Genomic DNA, 18364 nt, shown 5'->3' on the forward strand with positions numbered 1-18364 from the left:
CCCCAATCACAGTAAGTAACATCTTTTTTTTTACTTTAGTCCAAAATACAAGCTTATGTCCCCCCAGTGTTCTTCACTTCCATAAACTAAATTGCAAAACATCCAAGTGCTTTTCTTGTCAATATTATAAAAGCCCCAATTTAACTGCTTCTTTTCTGTCACAAAATTAGCTTGTTAAAACAGTTAAAATCTAAATAAACTATGAAGTCATTCACTAAACAGCACAAAAGGTAACTAGATAATCTGAAATACATACATATAGTACACAGAATAAAAAGCAGTTCCCCTGGCGGAGAAATACAGTTGTCTCTACAGCGACACACAGCAGCCATCCAGCAGCTCCCTACTAGGGTTAATCAAAATTTTTTCTAAGTTCGTTTTGTTAAGACTATGTAAAGTCATCCCAATGGGAACTTTTATGAGAGTATAGTTGTTCTTACTTCACTCCTGCCCTCAGACTCAAGCCAGACTTCCTTCTCAGGGACAGAGGAACTATGACTATTTTAGTGTTTCGGCGCTGGCAGGCAAACGACAAAAAATAACCGCGGAAAAACCACAATCACAGCACTTGATCACATACAGGATATCCAGATTTAAGTCCTTGGCCTCCTTGCTCTATGTCTCTCCATATCAGGAACAAACAAATATCCCACTCACAGCCCTAGAGAGCTGATTGTTTGTATAAAAAGGTGTACAAAATGCTTTTATGATTGGTGTCTAGGAGATATTCTCAGTCTGTTTTCAGTTAAAAAAAACCCAAAAAACAACAAAAAACCCCGCCAAATTTCATCCCATTGAAGAACATCTTAGATCCCAAACTTCAGCAGAAGGTTTCTCACCTAGCTTTACCCATGGCACAGGTGACAGTGGTGTAGGTGAGCGAACATCCAGCTCCCCACTGCATCTGGTCTTTAAGGGCACCTCACGCTTCCCAAATGAAGAAGAGTTAAAAGTGATTGTCTCTCAGGTAAAGAGAGTATTTGGCAGTAATACAAAGACTATGCTATCAAATTCGTTCTCACAGTGTCCTTGTATGAACACTGAAATTTCAGTATTTCACTTCAAAATTTTAATAGAAAGAATATGTTAATTTCCTGTAAATAAGAAATAAAATATACCACCTGTTCCCAATTCAAGAATTGTATTGTGATGCAAATCTCAAATCTCATTGCTATTTTTATTATTTAATATTGCTATATTAACCTACCTTGATAGACTCAATTAATCATAAAACAGAGCTTGAAGTTATTTTAGGTCTTACAACTGTTATAAAAGGCAACTCAGTGTAGGACAACTGTGATGAATTGTTGGCAAATATACTCAGTATGAGGAAATACACCCAAGGTTTTCTAATAGTTTTCACAAAGAAATCATATGAGGTATAGTGCCACGTACTAGAAATAGTGAGAGAGACATATTCAGATATGAAAATGCAAACCCAGAAGCCTGTTTGACACAGAGAGTACACACGCACCCACGCCCCCTGCCAGCTTCCCTTGGGCAAGAAGCTGTTTGTCAGGTATCCATCCTGCTGAGCAAACAAAGCTGGTTTTCCTTTTGAAACAGATTTTGAAACACCTCTTAAGTCCTCGCTTAAAGAAAGGGACTTCCACTTTGCAAGATCATAAGATGTTTTTCAAGTAAAGAAATGAAAAACAGCCAGAGACCACATCTCCTAACAAAGCAGTAATAGCACAAGCACAGGCCATCACACCTAAACACCACCCTAGCATTAATCATCCAATCTCCAGTCCTAGCTGGTCAGCGTGAAGATGGCCCCTCTACAGGAGAAGCACAATGCGATTCCTGATGCTCAGACTTACCAGCTTTTTAATTACTTGCTGCATAGTCTGCAGTCCACAGCATATCCTTTTCTTGCCTAAATGGGTTTGGTTAAGGACACTCCATTACAGCCACCAATTAAAAACATAATTATAACTTAGAGTCATGATAAAATTTGCCATTTTCATTTAGCTTTTGAAAAAGGATTTTTTTTGTTGATAGAGAGAACAAGAATCATCCTCTATTTTATTTCACAAAATAGCCACGGATTTTTTATGTATGAAATCTTAAATACCAGCACTTTATGCATAAATTCATATGCACAAACACACTAAAGAAGGGAACACGAGCTAGTACTATCATCTCAAGTGCCAATTTCAGAAGCAGTTTTTTGGATTATGCTCTTGGCCAAGCAGGCCTTTGCATCTACCCCGCCTCCAACTGCTCCCTGGCTGCTAACATCTACATTCATTCAAAATATACAGAGAAAAATACTAGGGAATTTTTAATCATGGCTAGAAGAAGAATTTCTTTTTAAACCAGTCTGGAGGAGGGAGCATACAGGCATTAATTTTTCTAAAGTTCCTCAGTACTTGAATTTGCTCTGGGGTAAGGGAATTCTAGCACAGACTTGTCACTGCCTAATTAACAATCCATGAATGGAATGTCCAAACAGCTATGAGCAGATATGTTGCATAAGCACAGTAAATGAAATAAAGGTAAAATATGTTATCTTCCATTCTTTTCTGGCATGTAGTTTTTCCCTATCAAGAAGTGGCAGAAGAAGCTCTACTGTTGACCTTAACTATACCTTAACTTGAACAAGGTAGAGATTCAGACAGTTATTGCTAATGAAAAGACATTATTTAACATGAATTTAATCGCACACCTTTCATATACATTCCCACAACATCCCCATGACAAAGATGAAGGTTTACCATTATTTTTCCCTTTGTATACACTAGCATTGATACAAATAAATTTGTGGAAGTTACTTGTCAATACCATAGAAAACCTACTTGACAAGAATAAAATTGAGATTTACAGTGCAAGGTATACACCCGTAAATGGAAAGGAACCCACGCGACTTTCAACACTACAGCTATATTTGCTAGGACAACAAATAGGTAAAAGAAAAAACTCCCATGATGTCACAAGAACTTTGAGGAGGGAAAAAAAAAAAGTGATTTCATCTGTGGCCCTAGTTCAGGATTTTAGAATCATTATGCAAAAGCTAAAAACATTTTTTTATAATGTATCAAAGGATCCTGCACCCAGCACACAGCGGGAGCCTCATCCTCACGAGCCACAGTAACCCACCCATGCGCCCACTGTCTGAAGGCACTGGCAGGTGCTGCTCATCCCTTCTGAGCAGACACCGTGGGTGGCCAGTGTACGTGCATGCCAAAAAAAACCTCAACCATTAAAAAAAAAAATCCCATGTGTTTCCTTCCTTTAATTGTTATGTGTACTTGGCCTTAAAATTCTCATTTATTTTCCACCTGTAAAATGGCTCATGAGAATTACCTAGAAAGTGAACTAAAGTGTATTTTAGTGTAATTATTAAAATTTCTCTTCGCTGATATTCCTTTTATTAATATGCTTTAAGAGAATTAGCAATGGTAAAGTAAAAAAAATACACAAGTTCCAATAGTTTCAGACAAAGCTTTTTGAGATGACAGGGAAAGCATCCATTGACACAAGATCAGGTAGAGCAGAATCTCAATTTATGTTAAATAAGTCTAATCCCAGACTATTAAGGAGTGACATGTCTGAAAATAAGGATGCGATACACAGTTCTACATGTCACAAAACAGCTTTGCAGATAAAGAACCTGAATTCTGGAACTGCACTGAACTACGTCCGCCTGAGTTTTTGTCAGAGTATCCCACATACTGACATGCTGCACAAAGTTGGAGCTGTTGCAGCAATTATTAGTCGTCTTTGAAAAACGGCAGCCCCTGCTCAAGTGGAAATATTGATTCCTTAGGGATGACTCTTCCCCCACAGCACTACATTGCTTTGGAGATGGATTATCCAACAGAGACAGTTTCACAGTAACTGTCACTAAACAAAACAGAGCTAAATTCAGAGTCCTGACCATATGGATTAGGACAAGGACAGGAAAAGCACTTTTGCCAACAATAACCTTAGTGATATCTCAGAGCATAAATAAAACCGTCAACAGTGCTGGCCAGAAATCTAGCCCATTAAAAGCTGATTTCACAACTTTCTGCTTCTTTCACATTCCCAATTTCCTAGGCGGTATCTAGTAACAGACCTCTATCTGTGGCAGTGTCTAAGTTAGAACGAAAGCAGTTTTGATCTAGGATGGCAATTCCCAAATTCCTAAAGAGTTATTGCTGAACAAAACTAAGATAAATCCTCTTTCGTACTTAAATGGCTTCATATAGGTATAAGTTCTGTGTGAACAATAAGTAAAACGTCCTGTAAGTAATAATGTATATTATTGATATACACATATTTATTAATATATACATATATCAATGTATATAATAGAGTGTAAGCCCATAAGTAATAATGTCCTATATGAGGGACAGATCAAAAATTTATGGGAAAGTCACTATCTATACAAACTATACTAGCAACTTACCAAAATAAGAACAGCTATACTGGGTCCAACCACAGGTAACCATAACCCATGTCTCCATAAACTCATGCTTTGGGATGATCAGAACAAGCATATCGTTCTTCTCCTAAGAAATCTCTCAGCATCCAACTATCAAAAGCCAAATTCTTTTAAGGCTTAGAATACCTAATACCAAGCACTACACAAAGGTGCATTTACAGGAAATCAATGGGAAAACAGGAAAAAAAGATAGCCATATTCTCTTACAGAGAACATACATGCAGAAGGCAATGACACCGTGTCTTTGTACATCCTGTCTTTATGCCCTCTGAAACCTGGGCTATACAAGCAGCCATATGGCTACCAGTATACAGCAGGCAAAGGGCACCAAGTGCTAACTTTACAGAACCAGCTCCGTAGTCCAGCATACATCATACTGTTCCATAAATCTCTGCGCTCTGACACACAGAGGTTCACCTGTGTACACTTCCCCTCTGCTTCCCATGGGAACACATGCTGGCTAGAGAACTGCAGCATCAGAAGAAGGTCATTCAGCTACAGCCCTCAGCAGACATTGCCCAGATTAAGTATGCTCAGTGGAAGCAGCACATGCCCTAACAGAAAACCACTCCTCTCTATTCTCTCAATTCAGACTCCAAATCTGTCCAGGCATTTGAGACACTGGTCCAAATATCCTGTCCATGCCACAGCCTTCACATGTGTTTTCTCTACAGGGCACTATGTGCATGAACAGTTGAAGCTGCCAAAGCACATGATGAAGGTGTGACGATACAGTCCACAAAATGCTGCCTTAGAAAACACGTATTTGCAGATTTGGACTGTAAGGACCAATTGCTCCACAGGTTTCTTCCCGTCATGCTCTCGCAACACCAGCAAGCAAGGCCCAAGAACAAGACAGGGTCGATGACAGGAGCTCATGTTTCAGCAAAATAGCACTGGCACCAAGTCTTAAGGTGATACAGGGAAAGGGAGAGTTGGGGAGGTAAAAACACTTTTGGAAATATAATCAAATTGTTACAACAAAATTGGCTCTAAACCCCAAACTATTTCAATTACCTTCTGGTGGCGGGGGAGGGAATTCCTCTGTGTCCATCCTAGTGTATCCACTGAGCCTTTAGCAGACTGAAAAACCCTGCAAAAATGAAGGGAACATGTTTTGTAGATGAACATAATTTCCAAATATTGAGACACTCCTTTTTAATTTGGCCAAGCTCATACCTATTAGCTAATACCATTATGGAAGAGAGGAAATGTGCCTGGCTTCTCGCTTCAAAATACATCTAGTCCAAATTTTTATGTACACAGCCCTCAGTATTGGAGCCAATTCTTGTAATGATCTCAATAAGCCAGCTAAAGAAAGACGAAGTTTTCAAACTATTTGGTACTCTGCAGCTCCCACTGTGACAATCATGAGCAGATTACTAAAACATGTTATTTTAATGCCTGTTTGGAGTATATATTCTGTTTCAAAATCTTCATGAAGGGGAAGGGGAGAAAAATTCTAGGAAGCTCATCAGTTTTGATGATGTTTTTCTCCCTTTGGCAATCAGAAATCACAAGTTTTAACTATACACTTTATACACAGCTTCTTCTTTTCTTTTTTTTTGGCAATCTTAAAAACTCCACTTGAGTCCCTTTACTTCCACCTCTCCTGAGAACCTTCTTTTTCCTCCTCTTTTCTCAAATGCTGTCGGTCTCATGTTTTAAGGAAAAGAATAAACCTACAAAGCATTCCCATACTTTGGTCCAGAATACACACTGCCAGAGAGCAAAGCCCAGAACCCGCAAGAGAAATTTTCCTTCCTTCCCCATAACAGTACTTAGAAGCGATATTCCAGTACCACCTCGAAGGACAAACTGGACCTGTTGTGCTGAGCAATGCACACACTCTGCCCCAAACCCATTTTCACTGTAATTCAAGAGAGAGCATATCAAAGAGAAAGATTCCAGAAGAAGGCTGAGGAGGAAAAGTAAGTTTCCAAAAGCTACACAAGACAGTGGATGAGCCAGTGCTAGATTTTCTGTCCTACTCTTGAGTAGCCCATAGATGTCAATCTCAAGAAGCTACTGTTGCTGCTTGCAACAGCTCAAGCCCTTGGAAAGTCTCCACAGCTGAAGTATGCAAAGAGTAAGCCGAGACGGTGAAATTCAAGGTACAGTGAAGAAATAATAAACTAAATGAATCGGGATACAGAGGTCAAATCAATTGCCACTTACAGAAGAGGTGGCAGTGAATGACAGGGAGTGCCTCGAAAAAAGATCCAGCCTTAGGAGGTACCAGGCAATTTACCTCCCTGACATCAGGTATGCAAGGGCAACTCATCAGGACAGGAGTACCAGGAAGGATAACAACTCTGGCAGCACAAGATCCTCATATGATGAGACAATTCATAACAACTTGCATTTTCTAAGCATACAAAACTCCCTTTTAAATCGTCTTAAGCTTTGGTAACTCTTAATCAAGTCCTAGACAAAACCAAGTAGCTTCAGAGCCAAGGCTCAGAATGGATTCATACACATATACAACATCTGTCTACAGCACACAAAATATTCCATTATGTGCCTTCACTATACAGTGTCCCTTCCAAAGCCTCTCTCTACAATTTATATCTGCAGAACTTAAAGGCGTGTTCTTGTTTACAGATGTCTGGAATGCATCTTGCCACACCAAAACTGTCAGCCAAAATGAGGGAAAATTATCGTTTGAAGAAAAGGCTATTCTTCTTTATTCTTTTAAAGTTGAATCATCACTGTAACAGATTTTTCAAGTGTGAAATGTGCAATAACCCGCAAATCTCTGAAAGCTTAGTCTCAGCACCTCTTCCAAATATATCTTTAAGAGAGTAGCTAAAAGGCCTTCATAATATTTTTTTTTATATGCAAGGTTTTGAACACCTGTGGAAGTTAACTTCAACAACGATTTTAAAAATCAGTTTCTTCCTCACAAGCAAATACTAACAATTAACATGCAGAGCTGAGCTATGGTAGTTTTCAGCTTGCTTTCTGTTTTGATCTAGCTCACAGTGACATGCTTCGAATTACACAAGAATGGTGTCAAAGAAGGACACAGACCCAGTGTTAGAATTCTAGCCACTGACCTGCTTGCTCCCATCTGAACACTGCAGTTATTCACAAGAAGAAAGATATACTTTCTCACTTAAGAATGCCTTAGGGGTTGACTTATACATTGCATTAATTCATCTTGAAGTTCCACAGATTTTTCTCTACTTTTTAGATGCTGAGAAAAACATTGCAGCAGCAAAGAGAGCTTGTGTATTGTACATTTCAGTAATACCTCCATAAAAATAAAATAATTGCCATTTTATGTAGTAGACGGCATGGTCATGGAACAATCTCTAACAGCACCATATTTCAAAAAGAAGGTTTTTACTTTTCTGTTGAGAGGCAGGGGAACTAACTCAAGTTAAAGATGTTTAAATCAAGGTTAAGCCAGATGATTTAATTGGGCTAGCAGCATACGGCACAGTTTGCGTTTGTAGCTCAAATGGTTTCCCTAGTGGTCCTGCTGCTAGCAGTTACACACCACACAGCTATACAGGTGCATTCAAACAATAATCATGGAAATCACAGCTCAAATTGAGCTGAAAGGGACCTCTGAATGTTCTCTCATACACTCAGGAGAGGTGTCTTCAAAATTAGATCAGGTTGCTCAGGGCCTTTTCCACCCAAGTTCTGAACCCTCCAGAAGGTGGAGGTTTCACCGCCTCTGGGGGCAGCCTGCTCCTGTGCTTAACCAGCCACACCAGGGACAGTTTGTCCCTTATGCCCAACTAGAATTACCCTTGCAGCAGCTTGTGGCCATTGCCTCTCATTCTCCTGCTGTGCACCTCTGAAAAAAGCCTGGCTCTGTTTTCTTTCCAAGCCCACCTTAGGGAACAGAAGACTGCAATTCAGTCCCCTTCAGTTCTTTCTTCTCAAAACGACACAATCCCAGTTCCCTCAGCCTCTCCTGACCTGTTCCCACCCCCCAGCCATGGCAGTGGCCTTCACTGGACTCGCTCCAGTTTGCCAGGCCCTCACATGTACTGGGCCCCACACTGAACACTGTATTCCAGATGCAACATCGTGACCACTGAGTTTATGTTATTTAGTTGAACATAAAATTATTTAAGAAACTAAATAACCACATGCGTTTAAGACACAGAATACCAAAATTTCGTTCCAAAGGTATTTAAAAATTCCAATGGAAAAAAAATAACCCATTAAACATGAAACACATGAGCTATTATGTTCACATGTATTGCATTATAAGATTGTGAGTCTGACTAATTGAACAGCTGCCTTGACATACTGGCCATGACACAAAGGTTATCAAAATACAGAGCTTTTTCCCCCTATGAAATTGATCTCTCAAAGACAGTATAACCTCTAGTTAGTGACTCAAACTGCTCCCTTCTAGGCTCCACAGCAATCACAGAAACATGGGGACAGAAAGCAGCTCTTCAAATTACCTACCCCAAAGGTTAAGATCTCCCATTGGCTTCCAGGTGCCTGACGATTCACCCGACTCTGCTCATCACCTTCTTTCCTTCAGGTGAGGGTAAAGAGGTAGCAGTGGGCAGCGTGGACCACAGTGGTGGTGTACAGATTGCCTCCTTTCCATCTCGTCCCCCACATTCCCCATGCGTACCCAACGTACAGCAGATGCTGGGAGAGAGGCCAAGGAGCACCCGGACACTTTTATGAAAGGCAGGTGTCCCATTCTGGCCAAAAAGACTGGCCCTCGCTTCCCCTGTCTGCGTCCTGATGTTTTCACTGGGTCCTTTCCTGCCAAACTGTCAGGAGGAACAGGCAGCTCTTATTCACATTTACAGACTGGAAAAGGAAAGACAGCTTTCCAACTCTGCAAGGTCCCAGTTTAATTATCTGCTTATAGTGGGTTAGTCATTGAACCAATCTAGCTGAGCAAATCCAGAAAACATTCCGAGCCTAGAAGACTAATGCTGTTAAAAAATCTGATTTGTAGCAGGGCAGCATGGCTTTATTCCAGCAGTTTAGCTAGTAACTTTGTAAGTTTGTCTTTAAATATCAGCAATAACCATGTTAAATGCACGTATTTTGAAAGAATGATTCAGATCCCTTAATACCTGGCAATATATTTAGGCCCCACCAAGTCTGTAATGATTTCTAAATTTTAAATCAATATTTAAGGAAAAGAAAATGTAATTAAAATACCACATCAAAATAAAATGTTCCTGGGGAATGTTTCTCACGCAGAGAAGTCCTGCGCAGTGGCAGCAGTCAGACCTGGAACAGCACTTGCACCAGAAACCAGAACCGGCTGAGTGTGAAATAATCCCCAAGGACGGCTCCCAGCACTTATTCCCAGAGGGCTGAAAGGCATGTCCAACGAGGAACGGCTGAGGACTCTGCGTTTGTCTAGTGCGGAGAAAAGGAGGCTGAGGGGCGACCTCATTGCTTCCTACAGCTTCCTGAGGAGGGGAAGTGGAGAGGGAGGTGCTGAGCTCTTCTTCCCGGGATCCAGTGACAGGACGTGTGGGAATGGTTCAAAGCTGCGCCAGGGGAGGTTTAGACTGGACATTAGGAAGCATTTCTTTATCGAGAGGGTGGTCAAACACTGGAACAGGCTTCCTAGAGAGGTGGTCAATGCCCCAAGCTTGCCAATGTTTAAGAGGCATTTGGACCATGCCTTAAATAACATGCTTTAGCTTTCGATCAGCCCTGAATTGGTCAGGCAGTTCAACTAGATGACCATTGTAGGTCCCTTCCAACTGAAATAGTCTATTTTATTCTATTATTTCAAATTGTTCACCAAGAGTGCTCAGCTTCCACCACAAAAACTGGTATGGCAGTAGTATGTGAGTCTGCAGCGTCCCACATCAGACCTTAAAATCTCAGAGCACTAACACCTCTGTAATAAAGGCCAGTGGCCTGGCATCTGTGAGACTGAAATTCTGATTCCACGGCAAACGGCAGTTTTAGCAAAGAAAAAAGCACCTTTATACTTGTCCAAAGACTACAGAAGAAAGTCAGCGTTCCTCTCTGTGACTCAGTTTCCCCTCTCATGACCTCTGGTAACTCCTTCTGCCTCCAGGACTAGAAGGTCTCCCAGCTATGGCTACACATCAAATGTCATTTCATAGTTTCCTCTAATGGTGGGATGAGCAACAGACCACCAGTTCTCAGCTACCCGGATACAAACACTGATCAACATCTGCATTTCCACTTCAACAAAACTATTTTCCTAAAGTCATTACTTATACAATAGTCAGAAGGCAACAGAAGCAGGACTGACACAAGCTCCGCCAAAACCATGAGGCAGCGCAGCGTTCATACCTGGTGGCACAGTACCTATCCTCTGAGCTCCCAAGAGGCACACACGGCCAAGTTTTCCACCTCCACCACCCTACGAACTGTAAAGGTGACATACCTTCTCTTTAAGAAGGAGTGTGCACTATAAGTGCAGCAACATCAGGATTCTTCATTCTTAACGGTGCAGAAAGCATGAGCCAGTGAGCATTTTTTAATAGAAAACAGAAAATATGAAACAAGGAGACTGATTTCCAAGGACTATGACTCACAGAGAAAGCTTAGTGCAGGCAAGCAGCAAAGCAACTTCTCTGAGAAAGCCCGAAAGCCTAAAAATTAAATTTAGCCACCCCCCCCCGCCCAAAACAAAAAACCTGATGAAAACAAAGCCCACAAATGTCTAAAACCCGCTTGTGTTCACATCACTTACTGAATATTGCTGTGTAATGCCCAATTGAGTCTTCTTCCACCTATAACTACAGAACTCCTGCTGTGGAGTAAATCTTGCTGAAATTTGATATATAGACTCTTTTGAGAGTGCAGAGAAGCAAGGAGAAAAAAGAATGCAGAAGAAAGAAGGTTAATTTCCTTTTTTTTTTTTTTTAAGTACCTCAAGATGGCTCTGTTACACAAAAAAAAAAAAAATTGACAGCACAATTTGTTCCCCATACAAGACTGTTCCTAAGAAACACAGACTGTAGCCTTTTTTTTTAAAAAAAAAAGATGTTTTTATACTACAGTGGGTGTGAATGAAGCAGGCATTTATATTATGACAGCTTACCATCACATGCTGTAAGCCATAGAAGAAGGCTGCATCAAGACTGGATCGTTATTTCTTTAAATGTGTATTCGGTTTTATTAATACCTAACAGTTCTATACTGTACTAATTTTATTCTTAAATTTATCAAAGAAAATCATGTAAATAATAAGCAATGGAATAATACATAACTGCATAGGTTCAAGTAGAAAATAAATATGAAGCCCAGTTCCTGGCTCAGTTAAAGCAGGGGAAATTCTTTTACCAGCTGCAACACAAACAAGGTCAGATTCGCAGAGATGGGCATTTTTCAGACTGGATGCAGAATCCACTTCCCCAAAAGCTACTTTGCTTCTTTTTCTGCCACCCTTTCTCGCACCAAGCAGCGTCTTGATAAAAGCTAGAGAACTATGTGGCAGCAAGCCCTGAACAAGCAGCAAGCTACAGGGACACCCTGAAAACATGGCTGAAGACTGGTATTCTGATCCTCCTTTTTAAATGGTATTATTTACAGCCTTCACCTAGAGCAGATTCCTCCCCAGTACATCACCTGCAGGAGGGGAAAAGAGGAAGAAAGCCAAGACTGCCTTTGCAGATTTGTCTGAGGGCTCCTATCCACAATGCAAACAGAAAGCACTATGGATTTCTTTATATTCTTCCCCTCTAAGGACAGATTATTATTGCAAGGCAAAATACAGAATCACCGATTCATAGACTCGGTCAGGTTGGCAGGTGCCTTAGGAGGTTGTGTAGTCCAACCTGCTGCTTAAAGCCTGGTCAGCTATCAGGTGAGACCAGGCTGCTCTATCTACTGGGATCCTGAAAACCTCCAAAGACAGAGACTGCACAACCTTGCCAGGCAGCCTGTTCTCCAGCTTGGTTGTCCTCCTAGAGAAAAATATTGCCCTTATATCTAGTTAAAACCACCCTTCCTTCAGTTTATGACCATTGCCTGTTGTCCTGCCACCTTCTTGATAACGTGACAACAGGCGGGGGCAGGCTGCCGTCAGGCCCCCATGAAGCATCTCTTCCCCAGGCTGAACAAGCCCAGCTCCCTCAGCCTCTCCTCCAGGGCAGTGCTACAGCTCCCCGACATCATGGTGGCCTCATGCTGAACTTGCTCCAGTTTATCCACATCTTTCTTGTACTGGGGCAGGGTGTGGATGTAAAGCTGGATGCAATACTCCAGGTGTGGTCTGACAAGTGCTGAGTGAAGGGGAACCTTTCCCTTTGAAGGCGCTCTTCCTTCCCATGTGCACAACGTTGCCCCCATCCTTGCTGAATTTCACAAAGTTCCTGCCAGCCAGCTCCTCCAACCTGCTCTGGTCCTTCTGAACGCCAGCCCTGATCTCAAGCACATCACTGCTCACCCCTTCCCCCAGTCTGGCATCAGCTGCAAACTTCATGAGCAAGGGCTGGTCACCTTCCAAGTGACGCATAACATTAAACAGGACATGTCCTGTGACAGACAGCTAGGGCACTCCACTGGTTACCAGCCTCCAGGTAAGTTATAACCAACTAACCACCTCTAAACCCAACCATCCCACCAGTTTTTCACCTATCTAGTAGTACACCCACCCAGATCATAATGACATTCTGCAAAAGACCTTGCTGAACCCAACACAAACATATGATTTTAGTAAGCTCAATAGCACTATACTTAATTTACAGATGGGAAAGCTGAGACCTACAAATATTTAAGGAATGAGAGGGAGTATGGCTAAAAAGTTATTGAAACCAGGGAAGGGAACAGGTTCCCGAACATGCACATAGGGCACCTGACTTTTCGTGAATAAGCCTTTGCTCCTGCCTTTTGTACTGGCAACTGTTTGAATACCCAAAGGAAGAAGAGGGGCATCACCCCAGGTTTTGGAGGCCATCCTGGCGGTCAAGTGTACCGTAACAATCACAAGCATCCAAAAAATTAAAAGTGAATGCTGGCATCACTTACTCTTAGCCAGAACTGTTTTTTTTTTTTTTTGTTTTGTGCCACACAAACTAGAGGACTCTGTTCAAGGCCATGATCTTTCACATTCACAGGCAAAATAAAAATATATGAATACTAAGAGCATTTTTCTTCATTTGCTCTAAATTTGACTGCAATCAAGTAACTTCATCTGGAAAAGTAATCTTATTTCCAAAATTTCCTCTTTTAAACCTAATCCAAATTAGTCCCTTCCAATATTGAGAGACAAAGTATTACCTTAATTAGTAACATCCTCAGGAAGATTTCAATTTTTAAGTCAGAAGATGCCTGCATGCTGCATAACACTTCAATTGTGATGTAACGTATGTATGGTTTAGTTGCATACATATTATTATAATACACATGTAATTAGATTTATTATGCAGAGACTATATTTTTTTTTATATAAAAAATGCACCAAAATAGTCATTTAGTCTAGTAATTCTGATCAGCCTCACATGTAAAATACAGTATTTTTGTCACAGGGAAAAAGCCCCTTCCTGAAAACTATCAAGCAAATCAAGTTCTTGGCTTCCAGGAGGGGAGGTCTGGGAGCAATGTTTTTTTTATGGATACAGTCTAATAAAGCATTTTCCCCCCCTCTAATTGTACTTAATCTCGCACATCCACCCCAAAACCAGAAAGTCCTGGTCAAACTTGCATTAAATCCATGAGTCCTAGTTTTACAAAGCATGGGTTGTCTTTCAAGATACTGATGATGGTTGATGAAAATTTCCATCAGAAGCTCTTTCCAGTAATACAAGTTAAATGATACGCTGAACTGAAGATTCAGTCCCTACTGCTTTCTACAAACCTTGTCCTGACAGAGAGACTCTTCCTAAACATATTCAGGTTTTGGGTACTACTGTCCTTGGAAAAGTAACCATACTGTTTCTCATCAAGCACAACCCATTACAGACAATGAATCACATCTGATCATTACAAAAAGTGTCCAACTGAACAAATTTATTTCACCTGATGAATAAAGTTATTAAGAATATGAATACAGACTCTTATTCCTGTGTTTCTATAAAAACTGTTTGGAGTAAGGTATGGAAATACATTTCTAATCATAAATTAAAGTCATAATGCATGCCCCAGAAAAATAACACAAACTTCATTGATTTGTTTTTTATAAAACCAAAATATTATTCAAATAAATCAGAGATCAGTAAGCAGAGATGCAGTCAGTAAAACATCAGTTAAAGTAAGAAAGGAAAACAGTAATAGCACCTGCACGGAACAGCCCTCATCTTCAAAATATGTATAATGGAAGGCAGTTTCCCGTGGAAGTGTAAGTTCTGCATCTAGTCCCAAGATCAGCGGTCTTCACTCTTTCCCTGATTTGGAAGAGACCGAGTAGACCTCTTCCTTCTTCAGCTTTTATAGTTCAAAAGTGAAGTCTTTAAGGCTCAAATTAGTCAGTCCATGGTTTGCAACAACACTGAATATTATGTATAAAATTCTAAAAGAACACTGAGGCTGTGACACCGAATGCTTTAAAATGGTGAAAAATACAAAGTCAAGAGCCATAAGCTCAGGACTCACTGTGGCCCTAGCAGGAGGTCTAGATATTGCTGTTTACTTCCCAATAACTTATGATCCCATTCTACAGATGAGGAAATAATGTTTACCCCCTTACTTGAAGTTTGAGATGTATATTCTGTATCTCTACGGAAAAAAAAATCCTATGATTTCTGCAATCTTTTTGAAAGCATTTCTAGAGAAGAGATTACAGAACATAAGTGAGAGTGAATGTTTGACCTTGAGCTTGGATCCTAATAGTTTGTATTCATGGTTCAGTCCCAAGTAACAAGTATTGTACAGTACAGTAAGTCACTGAAACAGATTTTCCCAAGATAATGCCCCTATTCAGCACCACGTAAGTAGAACAATTTATTTTGCTCTGGCTAACTGCTTCACCCACGCATTTGACATTAAGCTTCAGGCTTCCTGACTGAGCAGCAAACATGTAGGACATGAATCAATGTTGTGCAGTTATGCATCACTTCCCACAGTCTTGCTGATCAGGCAATTCAGAACAAAATATGAATCACGTTTTTGATCTAAAAACACAAGTTTGAAAACACATTTTTCCAATCTTGTTTAGCATTACTTGTCATCATTCCCTTAAAAACAAGTTGTACTTTTACATGTCCCTGGTTCCAAAATAACCTTAAGTATTTTGGAGCAACTAAAACTCAGATTCTTCAGTGTAAGAAAATGTCCAAGCAATTTAAATCTCAAGAGAGGCTAACAATGCAGGAGTTTCCTTCCACGGATATGTGACAGACCTTGAGTCCCAAGGAGCAATTCTGCTCTCTGCAAACCACAGACGCACACAATGACATTACTGAGAAAGATGTGAAAACAGAAAGAGTATTAAGACACAGTTGTACAGGTCCATAGTAAGACTTTTCGTTTATCTTGCTTACGTACCTCCCTTCCTCATCATAAAGAGCACCTCCCCCTCATAACATGCCTGCAGCCTCCCTAAGTAGTTCTCAGGCTTCAGTTCATGAATCCCTGATAATTTCCAAGCATCCAGGCTTGCAGCTTTTCTACTCTTCAAACTACTTCTAGATTCAGAAACTAATTTACCAGTATCAATTTTCCACTAACAGATGTAGTAACAAGAAAGACTTTGCACGAACAGGAGTGGAAAAAATATCTGTAATAAATGCTGATTTTAACAAAAGAAGGTCTTGGATGTGAAAAATGCCTCACTCGTGTGTTGTAGAATATATACAAAATGAAAGACTAAGTCATACCACTACCAATAAAGCCTCGTTTATTGCCCTGTTATAACATCCAAAACGTTCAAAAAGTAAGACGCACTTGACAATTACATTCACCGTGTTTAATTTCGCACTGTAACTCCAAAGGAAGCTTCTCGAAGGGAGAACTGCTGCAACAGATACTCCACAAGAAGCATGCAAGGACAGTACAGAAATGCACTTGCAGCTCAAAAAGCCACCAGGAAGCTGAACTCACAGAAAGACAGTTTCACAAATGCCTTTAAATTTAGAGGCTATAGGACAATTCCCCATGAAATCCCTTCTACAGTTCTAAACTAAAACTGTGAAATGGAAAGACATAATTAAAGAGAAAGCAAAAAGTGAAACAGAAGTCACTTTACAGAAGCAGAAAGAAAATTACTATCACACATACATAAAGATGAAGAAAATACGTGCTACACACTGCTCATTTCTCCATCACATACAAAACTGAGATCAGTGTAGTATTATAGATGCATGAATAAACTGACTGCAGCTCTGCACAATATATAAATTTTAATCTGAAAGTCTGAATCAAAACTCTTCCTGGATTGCAGAATGTTTCCCGACTTCTTCAGAAATAGACTGAAGTTTATAAATTTCGTACAACAGATTCTAAAAATAACTTCTACTTTATATAGAAGCAGTTAATAGACTTGCTGTTTTACAAATGAATAATGCACTATTCCCGGTGGCATTAAATTCCGTTAACAATTACGAAGTTTGACAATAGCCCCTCAGGTTTTAGACAAGCTTGTTGTCTTCCTTCAAATGTTTATAAACTACGCAAGGACTCCTAAACAGCTCAGAATCAACTGAGGAACTCTTCTGGTGTTGAGATTTCTTCATATCGAATTTATTAATGCTGAGACTAAATACCCTCGATTGTAAAAGAAATGTAAAAGAAAAGAATTTTCCCGCCCCCCAGCAGTAAGTAGCAGTGTCCTGGCAAAAAGAAAAAAAAAAAAAAAAATCAGTACAAGATTTTATACATATAAAATAATAACCAAGAAAAACAAACAAAGAAAAAGCTCTGTTAAAAAGAGTAACTTAAATAGACTGAAAGACACTAAAAAACTCCAAAAGCATTTTAAAAAGCTGTAATGTCTAACATTAAAAATTCAGCCTACTCAAAATTAAGGCTGTACCTTATAAAGTTTGGATTCTGGAAATCTTACAGACATGGTATACAGCTATTAGGTTTAGGATAATCAGAACCTTTTATATTCAACATATGACTAACACAAGTGTTTAAACTTAGTATTTCAACCTGGTGTAAGTCACCACACTTCCACTGAAGTTAATGGGCTAGAAGAAAAAAAAAAAAATCCAAGATGCTAAGGTACCTAGACCCATAATTTCAATCACAATAAAAATGAGAATCTAAATATTATTTACGTAATACTGTGGATTTTTAAAGTTAAGCTCAATAAATGTTAAAGCTTGTTTCACAGTATTCTACTCTGGGAAAGGATTGTTGTGGTCTGCTGCGGAGCAAAACCATACCCTATCTGCTGAGAGTAACCACAGCTCCTGGTCAGAAGAGGGCTCCTGTGCATGGAGGCAACTGCCTCTTCAGCACGTCGGCGTGCTCACCACTGACCTGTCAAAGCGAATACACAAGACTTGCACATGCGGTCTCAACGCCTCAGAGCCGCGATGCCAGCCTGCACACACCCATCGCACAGCACTAGGGCTTCTCTCCATATCTTGTGGTGTATGGACTCCCGAATCCCAAACCCAGAGGATCCTGCCAGGTCCTGGTACTCAGCAGGAGCTGATGGACAGCACGTTCCTCAAGCATCTGTCTGCCTCCACGGTCCTTTCTCCCACCACATCCACCTGTGGGTATCAGCCACGAAAGCCCCACACACTGGACACCCAGTGCCTGTCCCATCACAAGACACCTGTCGCCACTCGCGTAGTAGGTCATGTCTCACGTACAATGCCACACGTAAGCTACGAAATCCTTTGACTATACTATAAAAGTCTTGAAATCTTGCTGTAAAGCCTTCAGAAACATCAGATTGGAAGGTAGTGTCTAAAGAACTACTGTTCATAACCAGATAAACACATGTAACTAGTTCATGGGCTACTGAGCCTGAGGGTGAGGAGAAAAAAAAAAAAAAAAAAAGACAGGATGGATTAAACAAAGCAAGTCAGACAGATTATCAAGATC

General features: G+C 40.3%; 1 protein-coding gene across 14 annotated transcripts in view; it reads right to left on the reverse strand.

Annotated features, from left to right (window-relative positions):
- ARHGEF10 (Rho guanine nucleotide exchange factor 10) overlaps positions 1-18364 on the reverse strand; it is a 127299-nt gene that overhangs the window by 107094 nt on the left and 1841 nt on the right. For all 14 annotated transcript variants that reach the window (XR_015708215.1, XM_087774734.1, XM_087774731.1 and 11 more), the window contains exon 2: positions 5450-5525. Coding sequence is in view for 12 of the 14 variants with exons in the window: in XM_087774734.1 (XP_087630860.1) it covers positions 5450-5486 (37 nt within the window). In the remaining 2 variants the exon portion in view is untranslated. The remainder of the gene's footprint in view (positions 1-5449; positions 5526-18364) is intronic.

The sequence above is a fragment of the Nipponia nippon genome, unplaced genomic scaffold (genome assembly GCF_047370975.1).
Source record: "Nipponia nippon isolate SJK-2023a ecotype South Korea unplaced genomic scaffold, ASM4737097v1 scaffold_4, whole genome shotgun sequence".
Taxonomy (NCBI): domain Eukaryota; kingdom Metazoa; phylum Chordata; class Aves; order Pelecaniformes; family Threskiornithidae; genus Nipponia; species Nipponia nippon.